Source organism: Plectrocnemia conspersa, unplaced genomic scaffold (assembly GCF_051122295.1).
Source record: "Plectrocnemia conspersa isolate PC_06_02 unplaced genomic scaffold, ASM5112229v1 ptg000013l, whole genome shotgun sequence".
Taxonomy (NCBI): Eukaryota; Metazoa; Arthropoda; class Insecta; order Trichoptera; family Polycentropodidae; genus Plectrocnemia; species Plectrocnemia conspersa.
The window spans coordinates 31,353,538-31,376,974 of record NW_028277177.1 but is presented as its reverse complement, the minus strand read 5'-3'; the positions used below and the strand labels follow the sequence as shown (position 1 = coordinate 31,376,974).

Genomic DNA, 23,437 nt, shown 5'->3' with positions numbered 1-23,437 from the left:
GTAAGAATAAGACAATAAAAAAGCAGAACTTTTAAACGAGGAGAAAAAAAGGCAATTTAAAAGTCCTTAACGACCTTATAAAAGAGCGAGCTTTATTATTGTGGCTCATATCCCGCCTAAATGCATTAGTCAAAGGGAAACTTTTCACTTTAATCGTATTCTTGAGAGGTGGATAAAGCCGAGCGAAATTATATAATATTTAACCGTTTGTTATCATTGTATATTACAGAGCGGGAACAGCCTATATCAGCGGTTCTCAAATAATCTGTGATATTAAAAAAAAATTTAAAGAAAGCAAGCTTGCATATTAAAAAAAGTATTCCAGTTTTAAGGGATATCAGTTGTATATATTATACTGTATGCTTAAATTAAAAAATAAAAGATTTAATAAATACAATTTAGGAATCAAAGTATTTACTTAAAATATTACATATCATGAATCAAAAAATGTATTATTATATTTCATAACTTTTAAGAAGCTTTTTATCTGTTTTGTTGTGACGTCGTCATAGGTACTAGAAAATAGATTGAAGCGAGGTTCTTAGTTTCTTTTTAGGTATTGGGGTTATATTCTGTCAGAATATTAAAGGAATATTTATTATGTTGTCGTTTTATTTTGTAGTAATATTCCTTGAAAACTTTGCAGAGTGCCTTAGTAAAAAATATATATTCTACGCATGTAAAATATATATTCTAACCGCTTCATAGTATAATATATCTAACAACTTATTTATTTTGATTGCATCTAATTGCACAGCCATTTAACTTTGCTTTAATTTGTGTTGGCCTGATTATAATTTCCAAATATTCCTTATTTTTAACTATTCGAATATCGACTAGTAAACGTAAATTGATGAATACACTTTTTAATATATTTTTTATATATAAAACGATATATATGATTATTATTTATATGAGGTAAACATTTTAACATTACTGTGTCTAAAGCCCTTTCAATATCTTGCAAGAACATATTAAAATTGACGAGAGTTTATGTTATTTGCTGAGTGGTTTTAAAGAATATAAAATTAATAGCCCATTATTAAAAATGATTGTATTTTCAGAGCATTCCTTCACATATAAATCAGGTGTTTCTCGTTTTAATTATCCCTTCACACAGATCCTTTTTATTATTATTCCTGTGGCGTTTCGTTTATTGCCACCGTCTCCCTCGCGATAATAATATTATCGCCATATCTATCTGGGAAACTTTGAGAAAAATTTAATAAAAAACCCATCTAGAACGAACGGCGTCGGGGGCGGGTAGTTAAGGGGTGGGGTAGAAATTGTCCGGCGGAATTATGGACCTGATCGTTTCGCCAGATTTAAATATAGCCATTAAGCGAAATGACACGCCGCGTTTATTGAGACACGGGGGGCGTTTATGGGTTATGGGAATGATTTCGGAATATAATGGAATATGCCAACGGTCGATAAGGCCTAATTTATTCGCGCTAATATTGTTGCTCGACAATTTCTCGATAAACAAATTTTTCGAATCAATGTAAATTATAGCAATCAGTGACGGAAGTGCTGTAATGACGCGCATCAAAAAAATTTTCGATGTTTACATTAAATACTTAACTGTAACGCAATAATAAGATACTATATTATAAAAACCTGAAAAAAATTGTACTATTAAATCAATCGACAAAGCTAGTTTCTGCATGTGACAAACAAAGCCAGGGTTCAATCGATAAAGTACAAAAAGGGACTTTCTTATTAAAATGAGACACCACCGTGAGAAAACCTTTTTGGTAATAAAGTTAAAGTGCTCAAAATGAATTAGAAAAGTTAAAAATTTTCATTGCAAACATTTTGAAAAAGGTTTTGAAGCCAAAAGGGTGTAACTTTGCAACCAAAATAGACGCTGAAAAATTTTATATCAGTTTAATTTTATTATGTACGAATTACCACAGCAGAAAAATAGTGTCGAGTTGTATTTCGTAAACTGTGCTGTCATCTGCATAGAGCGTGTCTCTCTCGGTTTGCTTCGGATGCCGTCTGCTCTTAGAGCTCGTCTCTGATCGTCTCTCGCCTCGAATAGTCTCTGACTCTCTCGTGTCGATTCGGTTAATCGTCTGCCGATGTGATAAATTGTCACATATTTAAAAAAAAAATTCCGAAGCAGCTTTGGCGAATCACAGATGCGGATAATGGTGGGCTCATTGCATCGCTTGATTATATGTTTACGCGTTGAAGAAGTAAAACTTTAGAATATCCTTAATGCAAGTGGTAAATAATAGTCATTTTTACGCAAGATATACGCATTGTCTATTGCGTATCATTTATGCCCAAAATGTTTATACAAACATAAAATGCCTAAGCACATATTGCTTTGATGCAGTTGAGTTCATCGCAGTGACATCAATTTCAGGTCTACATGGCTAGGTTTATTTACCTTTGTATGTGTTTTATTTTGTATATTGTATATTTTGTATAATTTGTTTTTCTCACCTGCCTCATTCTTTTCCAAAATTTTTTTTTTTTTTTGGAATTTTTTTAAATTTGTAAAAAGGTTTTATGTATTTTTCCTTTAAATTAGTATACTCTCGTATAATTTATTATTCTTTTTATGTTACTGTATAACTTCACAAATTGTAAACAATGTAAATGGTTATGAACCAGTATTGTGCATTTAATATATCTGTATGTTAAGATACCTATGTCTATTTAAGAAATAAACTTTTATAAAAAATAAAAAATAAAATGCCCAAAATGTTAGTTTTCTGGTGTTTGCGACTGGTTAATGTTCTAAAAAATCTGTGAAATCTCCCATTATTACGCAATCGCAGTATTGAGTATTTCTTATTGTTATAAGTCTTTTTATCAAATTTTTTTGCTAGTTTTAGTGTTAAAAGCAAATATTTTTTGCTACGCAAAATTGGTCTTTTCTTTGGATATTAAATATATTTTTTTATTATATTTTATGATTTAACATAATTTTCACAATCATGTAAAACTGCATCCATACTAATAATTTTTTTATATTAATTACGCTAAGACTATAAAAAAAATACTTGTCCACCACTCTCTAAGAAGTTTGAATAGAATGGAAGCTTGCCACTATTGTGACCCTTAAACATATCTATCTATATGAAAGTTTATAAACAGTATTTGAATATATATCGCGTATTACGTTATTATTATTGAATTTTTATTAAGTATTCTGTGTTGTATTTTTTTACAGTTGCCTAACTTTTTTATCAGACTGTTAATTTGCACCCTCTTTTATTTATATATTTCATTCGCGTTCTTAGGTATAACGCCCGATATTTCCATAATTGAATATTTATCATGTAATTTAAAATATATTTGAAGAAAGCTTCGAATCGAGCAAAAAGCTGACATGTCACAGGATAATTCATTCTACGCTCGGCCGAGACTGTTATACAATACGATAATATAAAAAGCTCCCGATTATTAAAACGTCGGTTGTTATGTTGTTGTTTTACGAACCGACCTCGAACAAATTTTCCATTTTTATGGTAATACACATAAATAAGCGGGTATGTGTAGAAAAAATTCCCACTGTTCGAGCAATTAACGGCAGTAAAAGCGTTTCACGAATACACGGCGATAACACGAACAAGAAATAAACGTAATTTGAATAATTTTTCAAGATTACACAACTCTGAAAATATAACTAATCACTAAAGTATTTTGATTTAATTAATGGTTAAATTTAAAACTAATAAACATACTATAAAAATAATACCAATGTGTAGGTGTTGATTTTTTATACCCCGTTGTAACACATTGGGCTAACACATGTTATGTTACATCAACATAATTTATAATTATAAATATTTTTTTAAATAATAAATAAATATTTTTTTAAATGATTAAATTAGTACAGATTTTCCATTCGGATCGGGAAAATTCCAATATGATTATTGTGAAATTGTAAGATATCATATTATCGCGTGACGCCGCTGGAATAATTGAGCAAAAAAGGTGCATGCACAATAAATAGGTAGCGACGACGGGAAGGTGGAAATAAAAAGCGACTGCATCGAGTGTGTATAGGAAAGTGGCATTGTGTCTCCGCCCACTTATTCATATTTACAAGCCGACTGCAAAAAGAGTTGTTCCCCTCTCGCTTCGAATCGTTTTGTCTGCTTCCTCCGACAATGGATGAATGCTGTCGCTCTCTCTTTCTGACTCTCAGGAGCGACTATAGGTCTATCCCGCTCGGCGATCGTCGCTTTAATGCACAAAGCGATGACATACGTAACGCTATCTCTTTTGCATTTAATGAGGCTCATATTGATATTGGAGGGGGCGGGCCATACACGCTCGATGGTTGAGTATATTAAACCTTAAAACATATAGTTTATATAAGTCAATGAGTTTCCTTAAACTGTATTACTTGGATTTCAATAGGAATGTTTTAAAATTTTCTTGACATCACATATTTTTTCTGTCTAGAAGTCTTATAAGATTTATTTTAATATGTAACTTAATAAAAACCATTTTAATCTGTGTTTGATGTACTTGCTCCCATAATAAATTAAATGCATTTACTTAAACTCAGTAGTTTTTAGTAAATATATTTTTCCAAGCTTACAAACAGCAGCGTAGTTTATAGTGGTGAATGGTTTTTTATTGACAAATATTTTTTTATGATCATTTCATATATAAATAAAAGTTATCAGTTGACTTAATACATTTACTTATAGATTAAGATAAAAAAATCTACATTTTCCTAAAAATAAAAAATTGTAACGCTTTGTATGTGGGACACGAGAATCTATGTTTTTCGACGCTTAACGGTTAAAAGCGGGAGACGAGGCAAAACTTTTTTTGTACTGCGATGTTGAGATATCGTTCATTTATACGTAATTGTTTATTTTAGAGCAGGAATCTACTATATTTTCATTCTAACTTTTCATTCATTCTGACTTTTTAAAGCCAACAATAATGGCCCGTTAAGGTAATTTTCGTTGTCAATTTAATTTAAATAAATAATATTTGTAAAAAAACAACCATAATAAAAATGTGACATATTTTAACCAGGTGTTTGTAATTAAACACCTGGTTAAAATATATTACATTTTTATTATAACAAGAATTTGAATTTATTCCTGTTTTCTTTTACAAATTTTATTAATATAAATTACATTGAGAACACCATGACAATACAAATTACCTCAGTGGGTTATAATTGTCGAAAAAAATACATAGTATTATTTCAATACACAAAAAAATGTAATAAAAATGTTACACCAAAAATTAATACTTAAAAAGAAACAATCAAAAATATTAAAATATGTTTTAAAATTTTATTTAGAATTTTCTAGCTGCGTAAAATAAAATTTGTTAAAAAAAATCAAATTTCTCTAGAGCCTTTTTTTGCTAATGCTATACAACTTCTGTATTTTTAATGTTTGAAAATATGCATGCTTTCTTGGAAGCTTTGAGGTCAATAGTATTTGAATAGAAAAAAATATTTACGATTTTATTGCTCTTATCTTTGCTTTAGTAATCTAAGAACATTACAATAAACGGATTATAAGAAGCCGCTCCATAAAATTTGTCAGTCGGCGAACCAAAATCTTGTTTTGTTAATAATCCATAGAAGATTTTTATCTTTATCTTGATTGAAATGTAAAATAGCAACAGCTGTTATTGACAATATAAATAAGGGAGCCTAAAATTCATTCATAATTCAACGATATGTATCCAATCGAAATAGATCGATCCATTCTGGTCCTTCGAATATTCGCATCAAATTAAAGTTTGTTCTATTTAACGATCTTTCTGTTCATCAATAATATAAAGACATATACAATAATACACCGTTTTATTATAACGACATACTATATTACATGTATGTTATTATTTATCAAAATATATTGAGATAATCGAGAAGTGAAAATGAAAACTCTTATTTGTTAAAAAAAATAAAAAAACATCGAGTAACCAGAATACAATTTTTCAATAAATTTTTATTTTAAAAATAAAAAATTAGAATTTTGGTTAATGCACATCAAATTCATGTGCCATTTTATTTTTGTTTTTTTCTGCGCGTTTTTATTAAGCAAGCGATTTTTTATGCGATGTTCACATAATTTTTATAATTAAAAAAAAACAGACTTTTATGAGTAAATTAATTAATAAATTATCTTATATGGACTAATTTATTTACAAAATTTAAGTACATTCCTTTTAAAAACACAAATTTATCTTAAAAAAGCTGAATTCTACTAATTTTTATTGAGGCAAATCGCTTTTTTTGAAATAACTTTATTTTTACATGTGTTCAAAAATTCACTCTTTTTCCAGTTCAATATATAAAACTACTTTAAATGCTGCTCATAATTTTTATGAAATAATAATATAAAATCTGTGTATTATATATGAAAAAATATAATACAAATACCATCTGACAATAAATTTGGCAATGACACTACAAATGCGCAATAAATCTTGTCAATTATTAAAAAAATATAAAAACGCCTAAATTTAATTTTAATAAACACCTGACAATCATAAGGTAAGAATCTTCAAATTTTCAAATAATACAAATTTATATTGCTTAATACACGCATTTGTTTTATTTATGTTATTCGTTGCTATGGCGCTGTGTCATAATATCAAGTTGTTTTGAAGATTAATTAAATTTTCTGAGATTCAATATTACTGTGTGGCTGGACCAGTTCTAATGATCGTAATGTAAACGGCTGATTTTCTCTGTGCTTCGAATATGTCGTCCAGATTCAGTTTAAGCTTTTCTGGATGTGACTTATACTTCATGAAATAGATTTCGCATCGTCTTGACTACTTTCGCTATTATTTTTTCATTCAATCATCTGTAAATATATTAAGCATGTGATGGTTAAGCGAAATTTTGCTAATGGTTCATTTTCTGCTTTATGCAAACCTGTCTTTTTGTGAAACGATGTTTTTATTTTCTTTGTATTCTGCACATTCCTTACAGTTAAGCAAATTTTGAAAACAATTGAATATAATGCATTTTAAAATTAAATTTTATTGCATTGCAAATAAATACTTTATTTTTCCAACAAAATTTTTCATGAAACGCTATTTGTCGTATATTTTGACTTTTTAATTCACCAGTTTTATTAAGAGATAATTTAGAAGCCGTGTTAAAAATATAATAAAAAATTTTTTCAATCTTATTATTAATTTATTTTTTATTAATATTGATACACAGGCCCCATTAGCGGGTAGCTTTCAATCATCTATGTTGAAAATTAAATTAAACCAGTTAAAACGTAGCAGACAAAAGTGGCAGCGTATATGGGGGCTTCGACTGCGAATTTATGCAGTGTTTAGAAAGAGACGACGACGGGCCGCCTCTCGCGTCGGATAGGGACAGACGACCCTCAATAGTCCTATGCGGAATATACCGAATCAAATTGGCATTTCTTTGGTGGTAATAACGCTGGATACGCGCTCTTAATTCGCCTCATCTTTGTTTTACGACGAATCGATATTCTCAGTGACACGAGCGCTCGTAATAAGTGACGCGAAATGTTAACAGTTTGGAAATCGGCGAGAGAGCGGAACGCTAACGAGGAGACTATTACTCTTGCGGCAGTATAGTGTGATAATTGAGGTATGGTTAGTGTTTGTAATTAATTTTATTAAACGTTACAATTTACAATTATGTAATCGAGTTGCATATTCATGACCGCCATGATGACTCGAAATGAAAATGTACATCTGGTACTTACTGTAATGTGAATGCTATGCGACAATTTAATTTAAAATAATTTATAGCCATATCTAGTGCTTATAGTTGTATATTCCACAATAAGTGTATACATAGTTTCTGTGACGTGATTTTATTTTCAATTAAAAAATGTAATAGTTCATTAACATAGTCTTACCACAAAGTTCATAAATTAAATTAAATACGGTATTACAATATAAAATGGTTTAATCTCATGAAATACATTTTGTGCATCTGTCATTTTAATCCGACGGTTGATTTCAATATTCAATTTATATATACTTATTTTTTTAATATGTTTTAATATTACTATATTATATATAGATATGTAAATTTATATTTTTCTGCATTATTTACATAGCATTTGACTTAGAAATGCTAAGTTAAATAGATACCATAAAAATTACACTTAAATTACACAAAAAAAAAACATATTCATTTTATTTAATTAATCTACCAATAAAATTTTATTTTTCAAAACATAAAATATTTTTACTTGCTATTCTATAAATTTATATAAGTAATTAAGTGATTTATATTTTTCTGTTTTTTTTTTATTATTGTAATTAGTTCTTATACATAAAATGAACTTACTGCGTATTTGTTAAGATAAGTAATCCTTTTTATATCTATAGCGACAGTTCCCTATAAATACATTTAAATAAATAAACAATAATTAGTGTCATTATTAACTACTTTCAATGTAAAATAAATACAAAATGGCGCCATTGGATACGTACGGCCATTGTATATTTTAAATTTACAAAAAATTAGGTGTGTTTAAATAACAATACTTGTATTACACTAAATCATATCCATTGTTATTTTGATGAACGCTTATTTATATAACGCTAATTAAATGCCTGGATTCATTGCGATTAGAACTTACTATTTTATATTTCGGCAGTGATGCGTCTGCCATGGTCACGAATTTTAGAAGTTCAAATCGAGATGAATCCCATTATTTAAATAATATTTTTATTAAAATTTACATCATTTTTTTTAATAATTTAATATGTTACAGTGAACGTATATTATCAGTAAAATTACAATTTTCTAGCATAAATATAATTTTACTAACCATTAAAGTGAAATTATATGCTTGTTTTAAACTGTCATTTGACAAGCGCTAATTGTTAAATTTCGTGGTAGTTGTTAGTTAGCTCGGCGCCACGCTCAAAAACCACCAGTTGCTACTCCCCACTGCGTGCATTTCAAACCCAAATCTCACTTAAAGAATTTAACCATTACACCGTCGTTATATTTTTCTAGAGTCTAGACTATGTTTGGGTTTGAACAGCAAATGTACGTTTCCCAACTGTCAAATTTAAGCGTGGCGCCGTTTTAACTAACAAGTAGCAACTTTGTTTTAAAGATAGTTGTAGCGCGATCACTAACTTAAGCTAAGCGAATTTACCAAGCCCAACTTGTCCCGTAATGATTATTTTTATATAAAATTATGCTTACACATTTAATTTCAAATACATTTTCATTAGTAAATAGGCACTTGTAAAACTATATACTGCTTTAAAATATCAATGAAACTCAATTTTACAGTTAAAAACGTGCATTTGCTGTTCAAACCCAAAATTAACCTAATAAACTTTCATTATTAAAAATTATAGCTTTTTAACTTTCATTAGATTAACTAGGGTTTGTTTAATTGTTTAGGTTATGTATGAGTTTGAACAGCAAATATACGTTTCGCAACTGTCAAATTGTGTGCTATTTAACAAGGAATTATTTTGAGTGATATATGCATTAAAATAAATACTTGGTTCCATAAAACTAATTATTGCTGCATTTATGTAAGTTAAATCTTCGGATTTTTTTTCTTGAAAAATGATTCGTTGCAGAGAGTTATTCATAGTGTGTTCACTGCCAATCTGATTAGCAGTAATGCACAAACAATTCGTTTTATAAAACAATTATTTTATATATTGTTCATTTAAAATGCCTTAATATATAATAGTTTCACTGATATTAAATAGTGAAGATATGAATCAATTGATTAATACATATTTACTGGCTTAGTTAGTGGAATCATATTTCTACTATAAAATAAATTTCTGTAAGTCATTAATTAAAGACATCATAAAAAAAATATTTTTTATGTAACATAAACATAAAAAATATATATTTTAATGTAAAAATAGTATACATAAATATTAACTGAAACATATAATAAATAGTTATATAAAAAAAATAATGAACAATAAATTTAAATGATTTTTTCAACCACTACATTTTCAATTTAATTTTAAAATCATTACCCAATTACGCTCTTTGATATAACAAACGTATACTTATGCGCGTGTTTATATACTTTAGCACCCTCCTAAATATCCCCTCGGCGATGGGGTCCGACGAAATCATTACACCCTCTTTAAAGAGGGAAAATTCAATAATAAGGGGAATTTAGACCGGGTGCGCTTAAACGGCGTGCCTAATTTATAAACTCAAACCTAATTAAATTATTTAATTTCAGACCACAAAGATGATCTTCCGCTTCGAATCGAAGCGAAGAGTATCAGAGTGCGCTAACAGAAACGAAGAATTTTACTCTCCTTTCGTGAAACGCAGGTGATATGATAGCGCAAAATGCAGACTGGAGAAATTATCACGAGCAAGAAGTACCAAAGTTTGGGAGGCAAGAGCAGAATCTCGTTCAGCGTCGATTCTCTTTTGGCGACGACCGAGCAAAATTACAGGAAAAATGCACTCGTGCCGAAGAATGCTATAGAAAAAGACGACGGAATCGATACGCAGCTTGCCGGAAGGCAATCTCGACTGTCGGAGACATTGGAAGGAAACAGTAAGCGTAATTGCGACGATCCTGAAACCGTCGACGAGTCTCGAGAGAGTGTCGATTTAAGTGGAAGTTGTGTAAAAAACTATGAAGATAACAGGACTATTAGTGAAGACGGGAGCGACGTGGACGTGGAAGACGACGCTTCGAGTTTTTCGGAAGATTTGGAGCACGACCAAGACCGGAAGAGAACGGAATTAGTGGCACCTCAAGCTTTGAGAGCTTCGATGCCTAGATTTTTAGGCGATTCTCCGATGTCTTGGCCTTTTCCGTCCTTCGCCTGGTTGTCTAATCAGCTCTTATCGAATGGATCAACATCAAGTAAGTAGCTGATTTTTAGCAAAACAAATTAAAATAAAAAGCGTTCTTAGGTACTGATAGACAGGGACACAGAGAACGAACCCGGACTTCCGGACCTCATGGCAAAAATAGCATTTTATATATTTTTTACACCGTATTATAATTTATTTAATAAATAATAATAGGTGTCAGCTAATCCTTTTTATGCTACAAATAAACATAAACTTTAGCAACCGTTGCGACATATTTTCTAAAATCATATTTTATGTAAAATATTTACCTGATAATTTGTCGTGTTTTCTTTGCTGCTCAGTGTTGCCATATAGTAAATCTCTAGTCCAGGTCAAAAACTATAAAACACTGCCATCATTTTTTTATAGCAATATTACAAGTGAGAATCGAATAAAGCACATCTAAACCTAATTTTGCCCAATAGGAGAGCGCAAAAAAACAATTATCCCTTCTCAGAAGTCAAAAATCCACGTCAAAAGCAATAAAATCGCGTCGTCGCCGTCGCAGTGGGAACGCTCGTTACCGAGCGTTCCCACTGCGGCGGCGCCGACACGATTTTATTGCTTTTGACGTGAATTTTTGCCTTCTGAGAAGGGATAATTGTTTTTTGCACTCTCCTGTTGACCAAAATTTGGTTTTGAATAACTTTGATCAGTTCTCTTAACATATTATATCAAATGCAGACGAACTGTGAACCAATATGTGAGATGCGATGTCTGTCTGTACTTATTCTTCCGCTTATTTTCCCCTGAGAGATGTGTTGACTATGTTTGAATTTTGGACTCGACCTATAATTAGTTTTAAAACTTTCATTAGGCTAGGTTTGGGTCTGAACAGCAAATGAATATCGCTTCATAGATATTTTAGAGCAGCATATCAGTTAAATTAAATTTTCGCTAGTAGAAATATATATCTACTGGTAAAAATATATTTTGACTTTACCACTGAAAATATAATTTTTCCAAAAAATTCACATTCACTAACATTTATACATCTATGTAAATGTAAATATATATATTACTACATAAAGAAAAATAAAAATCATATAATTTTACTAGCGCCTGCCAGATAATTTATATTTTCACTTGTAAAAATATTATATCTAGTGGCAAAAATGTATTCCGATATGATTTTACTGAAATTACATATTTTAAAAAATATTTTCAAGATAGATTCAGGACTGTTTTTTTTTATTTTATCTTCTAGGAATAACCACATGAAAATAAATGTATTATTTATTTATTTTTCTGCATTGAATCTAGTTGTCAAATTATTGATAATATGATCAATAAAAATATTTAATTTATATAATTCAGCTGGCGATGTTGTTGATTTTTTGTTATTTCTTTGCTTCTTCCTTAGATATTCGATATGAAAATTCAGATCGAATACCTAAATTTACTGTTACTAATTGCCTAATTAAAATATCTTATATTTTTTAAACGTCCATAAAGCAATAAATTCAACAATAATTTGCAAAGAAATTTTAACACAAATTAAAAATCACGTCAAAAACTACAATCTGTTCCTTTGATTAATAATATTTATTGTGAAATTACTACCTAGTTAGTGTTAGCTTTTGAAGGCAATGTTCCGTTCCTTTTATTTATTGTATGTATAAAAATAGCTACAGGAGTTTTTACCTGAAATACATAAGTGTACACATCTCAAACAACTGTAGTTTAGTTCAGATTCATTATTAGAGGTCGGTTTTAACTTTTTATAAATATATTCTTGCTATGAGTTGGGCCCCTCAAAGAGAACGAGCCTGCTTGTAGATAAATAGAGTGACACGCCCCTAAATTATACTTTTCACAATTAATATAATATATATTTTTAAATAATATGCATATTTTAACCAACAAATAACCCTGACAAAACCTTTTGTATTAATCCAGTTATTAGTTTTTTATATTTATATGTTTGTTTAAGAAACAGGTGTAGTATACATGTTTAAAAAACAAATATAGTTTCCTGAAGATACAAAACAGATAGTGTTTTACGTTTTTAAAATATAATTGTAATTAATCTAATTACATATTGTAACAATTTTAATAGCAAACTTTCTTTAAATAAATAATCAAAAATTTGTTACAAATTAAATACATCAATAATAACTAATTTTTTTTCTGAAAAAGCTGGTTTATGCGGATGTCTATAAGTCTAAAAAAATGAAATGGTTGCGGAAAAGAGGAATAATGGTTCCCTTTAGTAACTGCGCTCATAAATATAATACAACCGTAGTACTTGCGTTTGTTTGAAATTAGTAGTTTAGAAAAAGTAACCGTCGCGTTGTTAGTCCGACGACATGTGAAACGGTATTTTTTTACAATGCCTTGGAAAATTAAAATATTGCCATTTTGCAGGAAAGCCAAGATGGCATAACAACACGATTGGTATTTCACGGAGGAAATACTAATCGAGGGTGTGTTTCTAATAGCACGAGTTTCGTGACCCATTGTGTGTAATTAATATTCTAATTCGTTTTATTATATATTTTATTTTGCTGATTATATTCCAGTTAATTAATTTGAAATAGCATTCTTTGAAACGATTACAGGCAATAAAACTGTACAACAATACAGATTTTTAAAAAAGCCTGCTACGTGCTTCGCAATGATGATTAATTCAGAACGAGCAATAAAACCATTAAAATATTTTTCTACGACGAAATAAAAAAATTGCATGGGAATCTTCACTCAAACCTATCATACTACAAAGTGCCGTAATTATGCGAAATTTCTCCGCGAATAATTGGCAATTAGGTTTCGTACCGATCCACTTTATCAATTAGAGCGCTCGTTGTGCGGAAGTAGTACAACATAAGGAAAATATTATATGCATAACACATTTTGAATAATTTTCTGCAGAAAATACTACAAACGTATTCTAAAGTAGTAGCAATAAATTTATCAAAAGATTAAAATTTATTTTAGTATATTTGCATTTATGCTAAAAAAATATTTTTTACTATGAAAAAAAAAATTTATGGTTAGTAAATTTTTCAGCTGTTTTTTAATCAGAAATTATAAAATCTCTTAATTGAATAATGTTGACAAATGCTTACACTTGTAGAATTTACAAACTATACCGCTCCATGTGGCACATAAATGCAGAAACATTAAAAAATATACGTGATTTTTTTTCAGAAACATTAGGAATTAAATTTATTTTATATTTCGCTATTTTTGCAAAATTTTCAATGTGACATTTCGTCTCACGAAAAGAATCATAATATGTTGCCAACTTTTGATAAAGACGTTCACACGATATTTTTACATGATTGAGTTGCATTTTAACCCTCGAAAACGCATGAGCGGACTGACCGCGAAGTGATTCACTATCACGCAAAAATGCGTGAACGGACCATAATGTATTAATTGACTGACTCGTAACTTTCGTGCTGATTTACTGTGATAATATAATGTATAATCTAGTCATACGCAAAACTAAATAATTCAAGACCTTTAAGTTGTATGTTATTATTAAACTAATAGTGTTTTTTCGATAATTATTACTTCTCAAACTAAATACTGTTTATTTTATATAGAAACCAAAAATGTAATTTGTACAATTATACCCAATTATGAATAACAATGCCGTAATTTATCACTAATATTTGTCAATCGTCCCTTTTTGTTTCAAACATAAGATGGCAACCCTTATATGCCCATACACACATTTACGTTTACGATCGCATCGGTATGGTATGGTAGCGTGTTAATGCTTAGTAAGTGGGCAGTAGCCATTCTGAAGTCGTGCTATGACCAGCTCAACTGCTTTTTCTGCGTTTCGTTCTCTCCGTTTCCTGCGCCGAGAAATTTAAATTGAAAATTATGTTAATAACCGACTTTTATTGTTATTCTCCCCCTGCAGCATCTACCGGTATTGTTCTAAGAGTATGAGAGAAAAAGGCTCGCAATTAATATAGAGTCCCTTACGTACGTTTAATGGCCAATACATTGGCGAAATACCTTTGTCCACCGTGTCCACTTTTTGCGGTGACCATAGCAATCGATAATTGGAAACGTTATTTATCACTTATGAGGCTCGGTTTGGTTTTTGCTTTGGGGACGGCAGGTGCGTCCGAGGAGCAGCCTTCTTCCGAATAAACTCACTTTTTTCAGTGAACAACCCTTTTAAGTAGTTCAAGCGACAACCGTCGGTAGCGACTTATGATTTTTAATTGGATCGCTCGAGCATAATTACCGAAGGACGGTAATTGCGAACCAATTACTTATCCGGAGACAAATTGTTCTCTCTCTCGGTGTTGTATATGAGTGAGCAAAACGAAGCCTTCTATTCCATACTAACAACGTCAGTTTCGTGTAATCAAAGTAAATTTAAAATCATATAAAATCGGATGCATCAGATTTTTTAAGGGTATCATAATTTTTTGTCAAGATCGGAATTATTAGTTAAATTAATAAATAAACCTAAAATATCAATGAATATTGTAAAAAGAGCGATCTAGATTAGTAATTGGTAAAGCTGCTGATAGAGGTTAAAAAATGTATTATACACAGCTCTTTGCGAGATGTATGTAATGATGCATTTCAGGTATAAGTTTCTGCAGCCATTTTAAAACATACAAGAAATAAAAGGAGCAGAACATTGCCTTCAAAACCACCCATTTTTCTAAGCAGTACTTTCACAATAAACATTGTTATTCAAATGTTAAATTTATTTGCAAATTATTGTTATCTATGTTGCTTTTTGAACGTTTAAAATATATTCAACGAATCTAAATTAGTAGCAGTAAATGTAGGTATTCGATCTGAAAATTCAGATGGAATAATTAAGGTAAAAGGAAAGAAATAACGAATAATCAATAACAGCACCAGCTGAACTATATCAATTTAATGTTTTTATAGATTGTATTATTGTTATGTTCAGTAATTCGACAACTATAATAAATAAATACATTCAGTTTCATGTGGTTATTTCTAAGAATAATCTAGAAAAATAGTCTCAAATCTATCCCGAATATATTTTTTTAAATATGACATTTCAGTAAAATCATATTGAAATATATTTTCACCAATAGATATATAGGTGCTAGTCAAATTATATGTATTTAACTTTTCTATATGTAGTAATATATACATATCCATACTTATCATTATTTAATTACATCCGATGTATAAATGTTAGAATGAATGTGTATTTTTGGTAAAGTTATATTTTAACTAGTAAATTCCAAATACATTTTCACAAGTAGATATATATTTCTACCAGCGAAAATATAATTTAACTGATAAAATCTAAAATCCCAAACCTAATAGTTTTCGAACTTTCATTAGGTCAAGTCTTAGATATAAATTAAGCTAAATTATCTGGCAGAAGAAAATAAATACAGACAGCCTTTGTATCTCACTGATGATGATTATTTTATATTTACATGTTTAATGAAATAATTTAACATCTCGTGTGTTTTTTTAAAATGAATATGTCTTGTAAATACTTTTTGGGGGTGTGTATATACACGTATGTATTATAAAGGGTGTGAACTAACTGCACATTATTTTAAATAGTTTCTACTATAAATTTGATACTTTTGACTTGAATACTTTGCACTCTATTATATAATCTTAATGTAGCAATTAATAGTCAAACTTTAAGTATTAAACAATAAATACCATTTTTAATTAACGTCTTTAACATTTTTTTATAGGTTTATAAGTTCTATATTATTTGTATAATGCGTATTATTTTGCTGTAATTACATTTTTTTGCTAATATTATGCACTAATTTTAAATGTAATATTTAGTTTTTGACCCTAAGATTAAAAAAAGTATATTATTTATTTTTTAAAATGCTTAAAATATTTTTTTTAGAACGATTTTAATAGAAAAAAGAGCTTTTTGTATTATTAAAATAAATAATTATAAAGCATATCTCAAAAAGTTCTATAAGTAATTAGTATTTCTTATCCTTTTAGAAATAAAAAAATTATCTAAATATGTACATTTGCAAAAACATAGGTCAAATACTGTATGCAGTACATATAAAAAAAATTTACTGTTATAGTTCTCAATTTTAATATATACGAACGCTAAAAATAGTACATAATTATAACATTATTATTTTAATTAAAATTATTATATAAAATATATAATGCGCGTTTAATTGCTAATATCAAAAAAAATGATAACATCAAATATTGTTTTATTTAGCAGACAAGACCATTCTTTAGCCATTAATCATAGTAATCTTACTTTTTATTGCCCGGCAAACTTTCAAAAAATTCAAAAGCAAATGATTATTAATCGTAATTCCTAGATTCGGTCATAAAACTTACATTTGAAAACAATGCTTTCTGAATGTCATACAGAAATCCCTCTCCTTTTTTTCACTACCTGCTATGAATTTAACGGATTTATTATAATTTACTGCCATTAATTTACAACGATTTTTTATGATTTACTACGGTTTACTACATTTACTGATTAACTACGCAGATCAAAATTACTATTTGCCTATAAAACTGCAGCGGTTGTAAACTATTTAAATCTTTAATAAAAAAAATCATTTTATAAGAATTGTCTTAAATCAAAAATTAAAAATTTGCATTTTGTCGGAAATTTTTGAGAAGAAACTATGCTTACAATTTTTCGCTTAAAAAAATCAATTAGTTGATTTAAAATAGCATTGTTGATAATATTTTTTATTAAATCGCAATTTATAAACATGACGAAGATAGCATTAGAGGCACAATTATATTAGTAGTCATTAGTATACCTATATCTTTAAAGTTTTACTATAAAATTTTCATTTTATACATTTTGTGGAATTCCAGTATGGAAAATCTTGTGAATTTATTATTCTTCATACACAATGTGTCAAAATTGTACATAGTAGGGATGACATTTAAGATGATCCTCACAATGAAAAGCTTATAACTAAAATATTAATTTTATTAATAATTGATTCATTGCAAATTGCGGAATCAAATTAATTTAAAATGTATTTAATTATATTTATTACAAATTACATTTAATTATTATTGTAATGTATTTTGCAAGAGAATTCTAAATTAAATCGATGATCTCTAACTACTAAGAAAGGTATTTTATGTGGCAAAAATCTTGATTTATATTGTATTAATCATCTTCATTTGGCGTTTCTTTATTGCACCGCAATCACTGCTTGACTGGATTTATTTATGATTCTTCTTCTCTCGACTACTATTCTATGGACATTACACTGGTTCGAGCACTTTTGACAGTAACAGACTTTGTAGCATTCCTTATTGAGTCTTTCTTCTTTCTCTCGTTCTTCCGACGTTTTTAACGCATATATTTTATCATTAGTCTTTCTTGAATACTTAACTTATATAATATTAATCTCTATATACATATGTACAGTGAAGATTCAAAATCCATTTCTTAGTGTAATCTATAAAATCAAGAATTTAATAATATGATTACTGACATCGAAACAAATCTTTTAAGAGACATTAATTAATTGCTAGTAATGTTTGTTCGGTAGGCGAGTTGGCAAATTGTCTCGAATATCTGGCTGATGATTCGCCATGCGATTTCTCTTCGGGGCGATCCTGGTAGCATTCTGGAGTCAAAATTAATTTAACAAGTTGGAAATTTAATAACGACAAGCCTCCGGCGCAAAAATGTTCGATCATTAAGTCATTGGCGGTCCGCACGCAAAAACTTCCTCTCTTCTCTTCTCTTTCGACAATAAATATTTCATCTTAATTGGACGCTCGGCTAGCGGCGACATTCAAATTATTTGTAAAAGCAAATGCTAATTTATACCCCATATTCAATATGGACTAAGCTTCTCTTTTTCAGACTCTTTTTGTCTTTCTGATTGACATTGACTCACTACATTGAATTGTTAAAAAATTTGCGAAATTACAATCATATATTTTATTACACAAAAAAATGATAATACATATTTTTAATGAATATGTAATGCCTGAACTACACTCTCTGGAAGTTGTCCAAACCGAAGATACAACTGAAGTCTTCGAGTAAGCGACCACACTGTCGCAAATTTCATATGCCGTCCAGACGGCGGCTTCTGTCACGTACAGTTGGCATATTTGCGCGCGATCGAAAAATGTGCCAAACAATCTTAATTTTTAATTATCATAATATTAAAATTACGCTACTGATAATTATAAAAGTTTGTGTGGGCACTCACCAATACAATATCAGTGAAAACTTTTCGGTCGTAAATATTCAATTTACGCAAAATCTTTGTCGGCTTTTGCAAAATGATACTTAAGGCATAAAAATGATACTTCAGAATACGAACACCACATCTGTGACTATCCTAGAATTTGTCGCCATCGATTCTAAATAAGAATTCGTTATGGTGTGACATTTATATAAACCGATCTAGGAAGATACATAAGGATATTCGAAACAATTTTTTTAACAAAATCAAGTACCACTAATTATTTTTTAATTATTTAATTTAATATGAAAAAAAAGATTGTAATGATATCTGCTAGAAGAATATACTATCAAAAATATAATTAATCCCTTTTGGTGCCCTAAAATATTCAAAGATGTCAGTAAGAGTCTGTTGAAGTCCCCGATAAACATGTGGTATTATAACTTGACCACGTGACCACGATGCAGCGCTTGACATGCGTGTTGACTACGCGCATACTGAAATTGAACCGAGCTACTCGTTCTATCTCAGTTTGCGAAAAACCATATCATTATCTTTATCACTGTCGTCACTTAACACGCGAGAGAGCGAAAGAGGAAGTATCTCACCGCTTGTGCTCGAAAGAGCAGATCCGACTTCGGTTACTTTGACTTCGGTCCGTTTGCCGACAATGTTCGGAAGCGCTTAAAGCTGGCCAAATCGACTGAATTATCCCCACTTTATCTCCCGTTCTCAGTAACCTAGGACAACTTCCGAGAGATTTTAGAGCGGGCAGAACCGAACTCGACCGAAGTAACCCCCTATATTCTCCGTCCTTGGCCAACCTTGGCCAGCTTCCAGAGAGTGTAGTGCAGGCATAATAATTTAATTTTAAGTATACGTTGATAAAATAACAAATAATACACAAAGCTGTATAAATTAACTGAAACCTTGTAAAATATTATTTATTTATCACACACATAAACTTGCACTTTTTTTAATCTTATCCTAAATATCAACTGTTTGACATAGTATTATAATTTATAAAAATAAAAAATAAAAAAATCATAAATTCGAAACTCAATAATAATAATTCTATTTTTTTTTAATTTCAATAATAATAATTTTAAGCAAATAAAATATTAATTAAACGTAGAAAATTTCATGCTATTTCGTCACAAAATGACAGACAGTTTTAGTTTTTAGAATTAATATGCCAATAAATAATCGATTCGGTCGCTAGAAGGCTTTCATATGGTTAACATACTTACGGAGTAAATATGACAGGGGCGTTTTTGTTCGATTTACCTACACGACGCTGTCAGTCATTACTCGAGAATTATTGCTCGAAACGAAGAGTTATCGCCTGAAATGCCTGAATACACGCTGGCACCGTCTAATGAAGACATAAACCTTTTAAGACAGCTCTCGCGGCTACGATCGTTAAGCTCCGGCTAATTTGCTGTAAACTTTACGGGTCGCCTCTCTGCGGGGCAGTGAAGGGTTAAAACCCTTCATTTTTTTCTTCTTCGCGAACGTTTCGACAATAACAGCGACAACACTGTCGATTTGTACATAGTAACACACTGTGTATTTAAAATATTTAACTAAAAATAAATAACGAAATTACGTGATCAATGATCCAGATCAATAAATTGTTTATGCGGGCAATTGACGCGGCGGTAAATTGCTGGCGGTGAATTGCAGGCGTTAAATTATCCTATGTTTGCTACTGTAATAAATTACACATATTAAATGAACTGCCATCAGCTTTTTCTGTATCTATTTGGTTACAAAGTCACACCTCTTCGACCTCAAAACCCGAAAATACTTATTACGCATTGTTATATAACAATAAATTATGTCAACACATAGACACAATAACTGTCTAGCGATCAAATGAATTATTAATAGGCGACCTATCGACACTTCTATGAAGAGGTGTGCGTCAATACAGTTTACTGTTTCCACTTAGCTAAACAATTACATTACCGAATTTCAATTGATAATTTTCCATTGTAATGGCTGCAAATTAATAAAAAATCATTCAACATTCATAATCTAATTGTGAAACCTTTAAACCACCTGAAGCTATTCAAGGTTAAAAAAAGACAATTGATAAATGTTAATTCGCACTATACGTTCGTAAACAATTATTCGACTGAATATTCAAGTCTTTTTGATTATGAAAGAAGTATTAATTAAGTCTAATCAATGAGCTAGAAAAGTTAATAAAACACTATATAAAATTAAAATAGAATAAATATGTATACTATTGAAAAATAAATTTTATTGAATTTAATTTAAATTAAAGTAGTTATAGTATAACTTTTAATTGCTTATTGCACTTATGATTTTTCACAGCACCTGGAGTTTTGCTTCAATCTGCTCCTCCAGTGATACGCTGTCAATTAAGAAAGCACAAACCCAACCGAAAACCGAGGACTCCGTTCACGACTCAGCAGCTATTAACACTCGAGAAAAAATTCAGGGATAAACAGTACTTGAGCATCGCTGAAAGGGCGGAATTTTCCAACTCGCTAAGACTCACCGAAACTCAGGTAAAACTCATAAATTCAAACCGGCCGTTAAAGTTAACCTTTAACGATCGCCTCGTTTGGAGTTTATTTATTCATGACCGATTAAATTATGAAAATGCGACATTTACTTAGTTGAATTTCATTATTTTAGGTGAAAATATGGTTCCAAAATCGAAGGGCTAAAGCGAAGCGGTTGCAGGAGGCGGAAATAGAAAAATTGAGGCTGTCGTCTAGGCCGTTGCTGATTCCGCCTCTGGGCCTGTTTCCCCCCACGCCCTCCTCTTCGAGACCCTCGCTAGCATTCCTTAGGGCGGGGACCCTTCCGCAGAGGCACCTGGCCGTCATGCCTCATCATTGAATTTCGACTGACGTTGCTTCCTTAATAATTAATAAATTATGACTAGATTTTTATATCATTCGTGCAATGTGTTCACCTGATGCGTTCGATTATTTATTAATATTTTTAAGTGCTGTATAAAAAAATAAGTTAAAAACAATTAGCTAGAAATGTATAGTTTAATTTAAAAATAAATTAATGAAAATTAAATAAATATGTTTCATTATTAAATTCATTATTATTCTAAACACTCAAGAATAAATAAGTTTATGCAGTATTTAAAAATCTATTTTATTAATAAAAAATTGACAATAATAAATAATAATTAATATTGTTTTCATCTTAATCTAGAATCAGCAAACATATCTAAATCTTCAGTTTTGTAATAAACACCTGTAAAATATCCACGTCAAAAGCAATAAAATCGTGCCGGCGCAGTGAAAACGTTCGGATAAGTAGAGTTCTAAATAATATTTTTTATGACAATGGTACGACTTACAATAAGTGAAATATTGTAATAATATTTCCCAATAGATAAGCGCAAAAAAACAATTATTTCTTCTCAGAAGTCAAAAATTCACATCAAAAGCAATAAAACCGTTACGTCACCGTCGAAACGCTCAGTTATCTAGCGTTCATATTAAGACTTTTGCAACAATTTTATGACTTATGATAACTAAAAATCGAATGAGGTACATCTAAACTAATTTTTGCCCAATCGGAGAGCGCAAAATACAATTATCCTTTCTCAGAAGTCAAAAATCCACGTCAAAAGCAATAAAATCGTTCCGTGGCCGTCGAGACGCTGTTATCTAGCGTTCATAATAAAACTTGTGTAACAATTTTACGACTAATAATAACTGAAAATCGAATGAGGTATATCTAAACCAAATTTTGACACATAGAAGAGCGCAAAAAATAATTATCCCTTCTCAGAAGTCAAAAATCCACGTCAAAAGCAATAAAATCGTGCCGTTGCAGTGGGAGCGATGATGCGATATGATGAATATACTTTGACCAATTCTTTCATATCAGAATTCTATAGTAATATCGGTAAGGATAGCTATCACATTTTTAAAACATGTTGCGACATTCATCTGTACTTCTGCTTAAGCTTATGAATAGTTGACTATTTGTTTTGGACTGACCTAATGAAAGTTCTAAAACTAAGTTTGTTCCAAAACTTTCATTAAGTTAAGTTGGATTTGGTTAGTTCGTGCAGGTTAGGTTTTGGTTTGAACAAGAAATGACGCGTTTCGCAACTTTCATAGATATTTTAGAGCAGCATATAATTTCACTAGCGCCTAATACTTAAATTATATACTCACTGGTGGAAATATACATCTACTGGTGAAAATGTATTTGGACTTCACTATTAACAATACACTTTCACTGTAACATTTATACATCGCATGTAAATAAGTAATGATAAGTATCTAAATGTATATATTACTACATATGGAAAAGTTGAAATCATATAATTTTACTAGCACCTGCCAGATAAATTATATTTCCACTGGTATAAATATATATTTACCGGAGATAATGTTTTTCGATATGATGGCTTTTTTACATAATTATAATTATTTTTAAAATTCACAATCGTGATGGGGAT

At 30.0% G+C, this 23,437-nt stretch overlaps 1 protein-coding gene across 2 annotated transcripts; it reads left to right on the top strand.

Moving 5' to 3' along the window:
- Positions 1 to 7,293: 7,293 nt before the first annotated feature.
- Positions 7,294 to 22,036, top strand: LOC148227857 (uncharacterized). 2 transcript variants are annotated; one of them, XM_088202395.1, is made up of 4 exons: positions 7,294 to 7,585; positions 10,191 to 10,832; positions 21,310 to 21,506; positions 21,637 to 22,036. In XM_088202395.1, exons 2-4 carry the CDS (start codon positions 10,304 to 10,306, stop codon positions 21,841 to 21,843), a joined length of 933 nt encoding a protein of 310 aa, XP_088058521.1. In that variant the 5' UTR covers positions 7,294 to 7,585; positions 10,191 to 10,303; the 3' UTR covers positions 21,844 to 22,036. The 2 variants fall into 2 exon arrangements, with proteins under 2 accessions (XP_088058521.1, XP_088058522.1); XM_088202396.1 differs by having other exon boundaries at positions 7,388 to 7,590.
- Positions 22,037 to 23,437: the final 1,401 nt, after the last annotated feature.

Coding starts and splice junctions, on each gene's coding strand:
- LOC148227857 (XM_088202395.1), top strand. CDS start 10,304: ATGCAGACTGGAGAAATTATCACGAGCAAGAAGTACCAAAGTTTGGGA. Junction 10,833..21,309: donor ATCGAATGGATCAACATCAA/GTAAGTAGCTGA, acceptor GATTTTTCACAG/CACCTGGAGTTTTGCTTCAA. Junction 21,507..21,636: donor TAAGACTCACCGAAACTCAG/GTAAAACTCATA, acceptor TCATTATTTTAG/GTGAAAATATGGTTCCAAAA.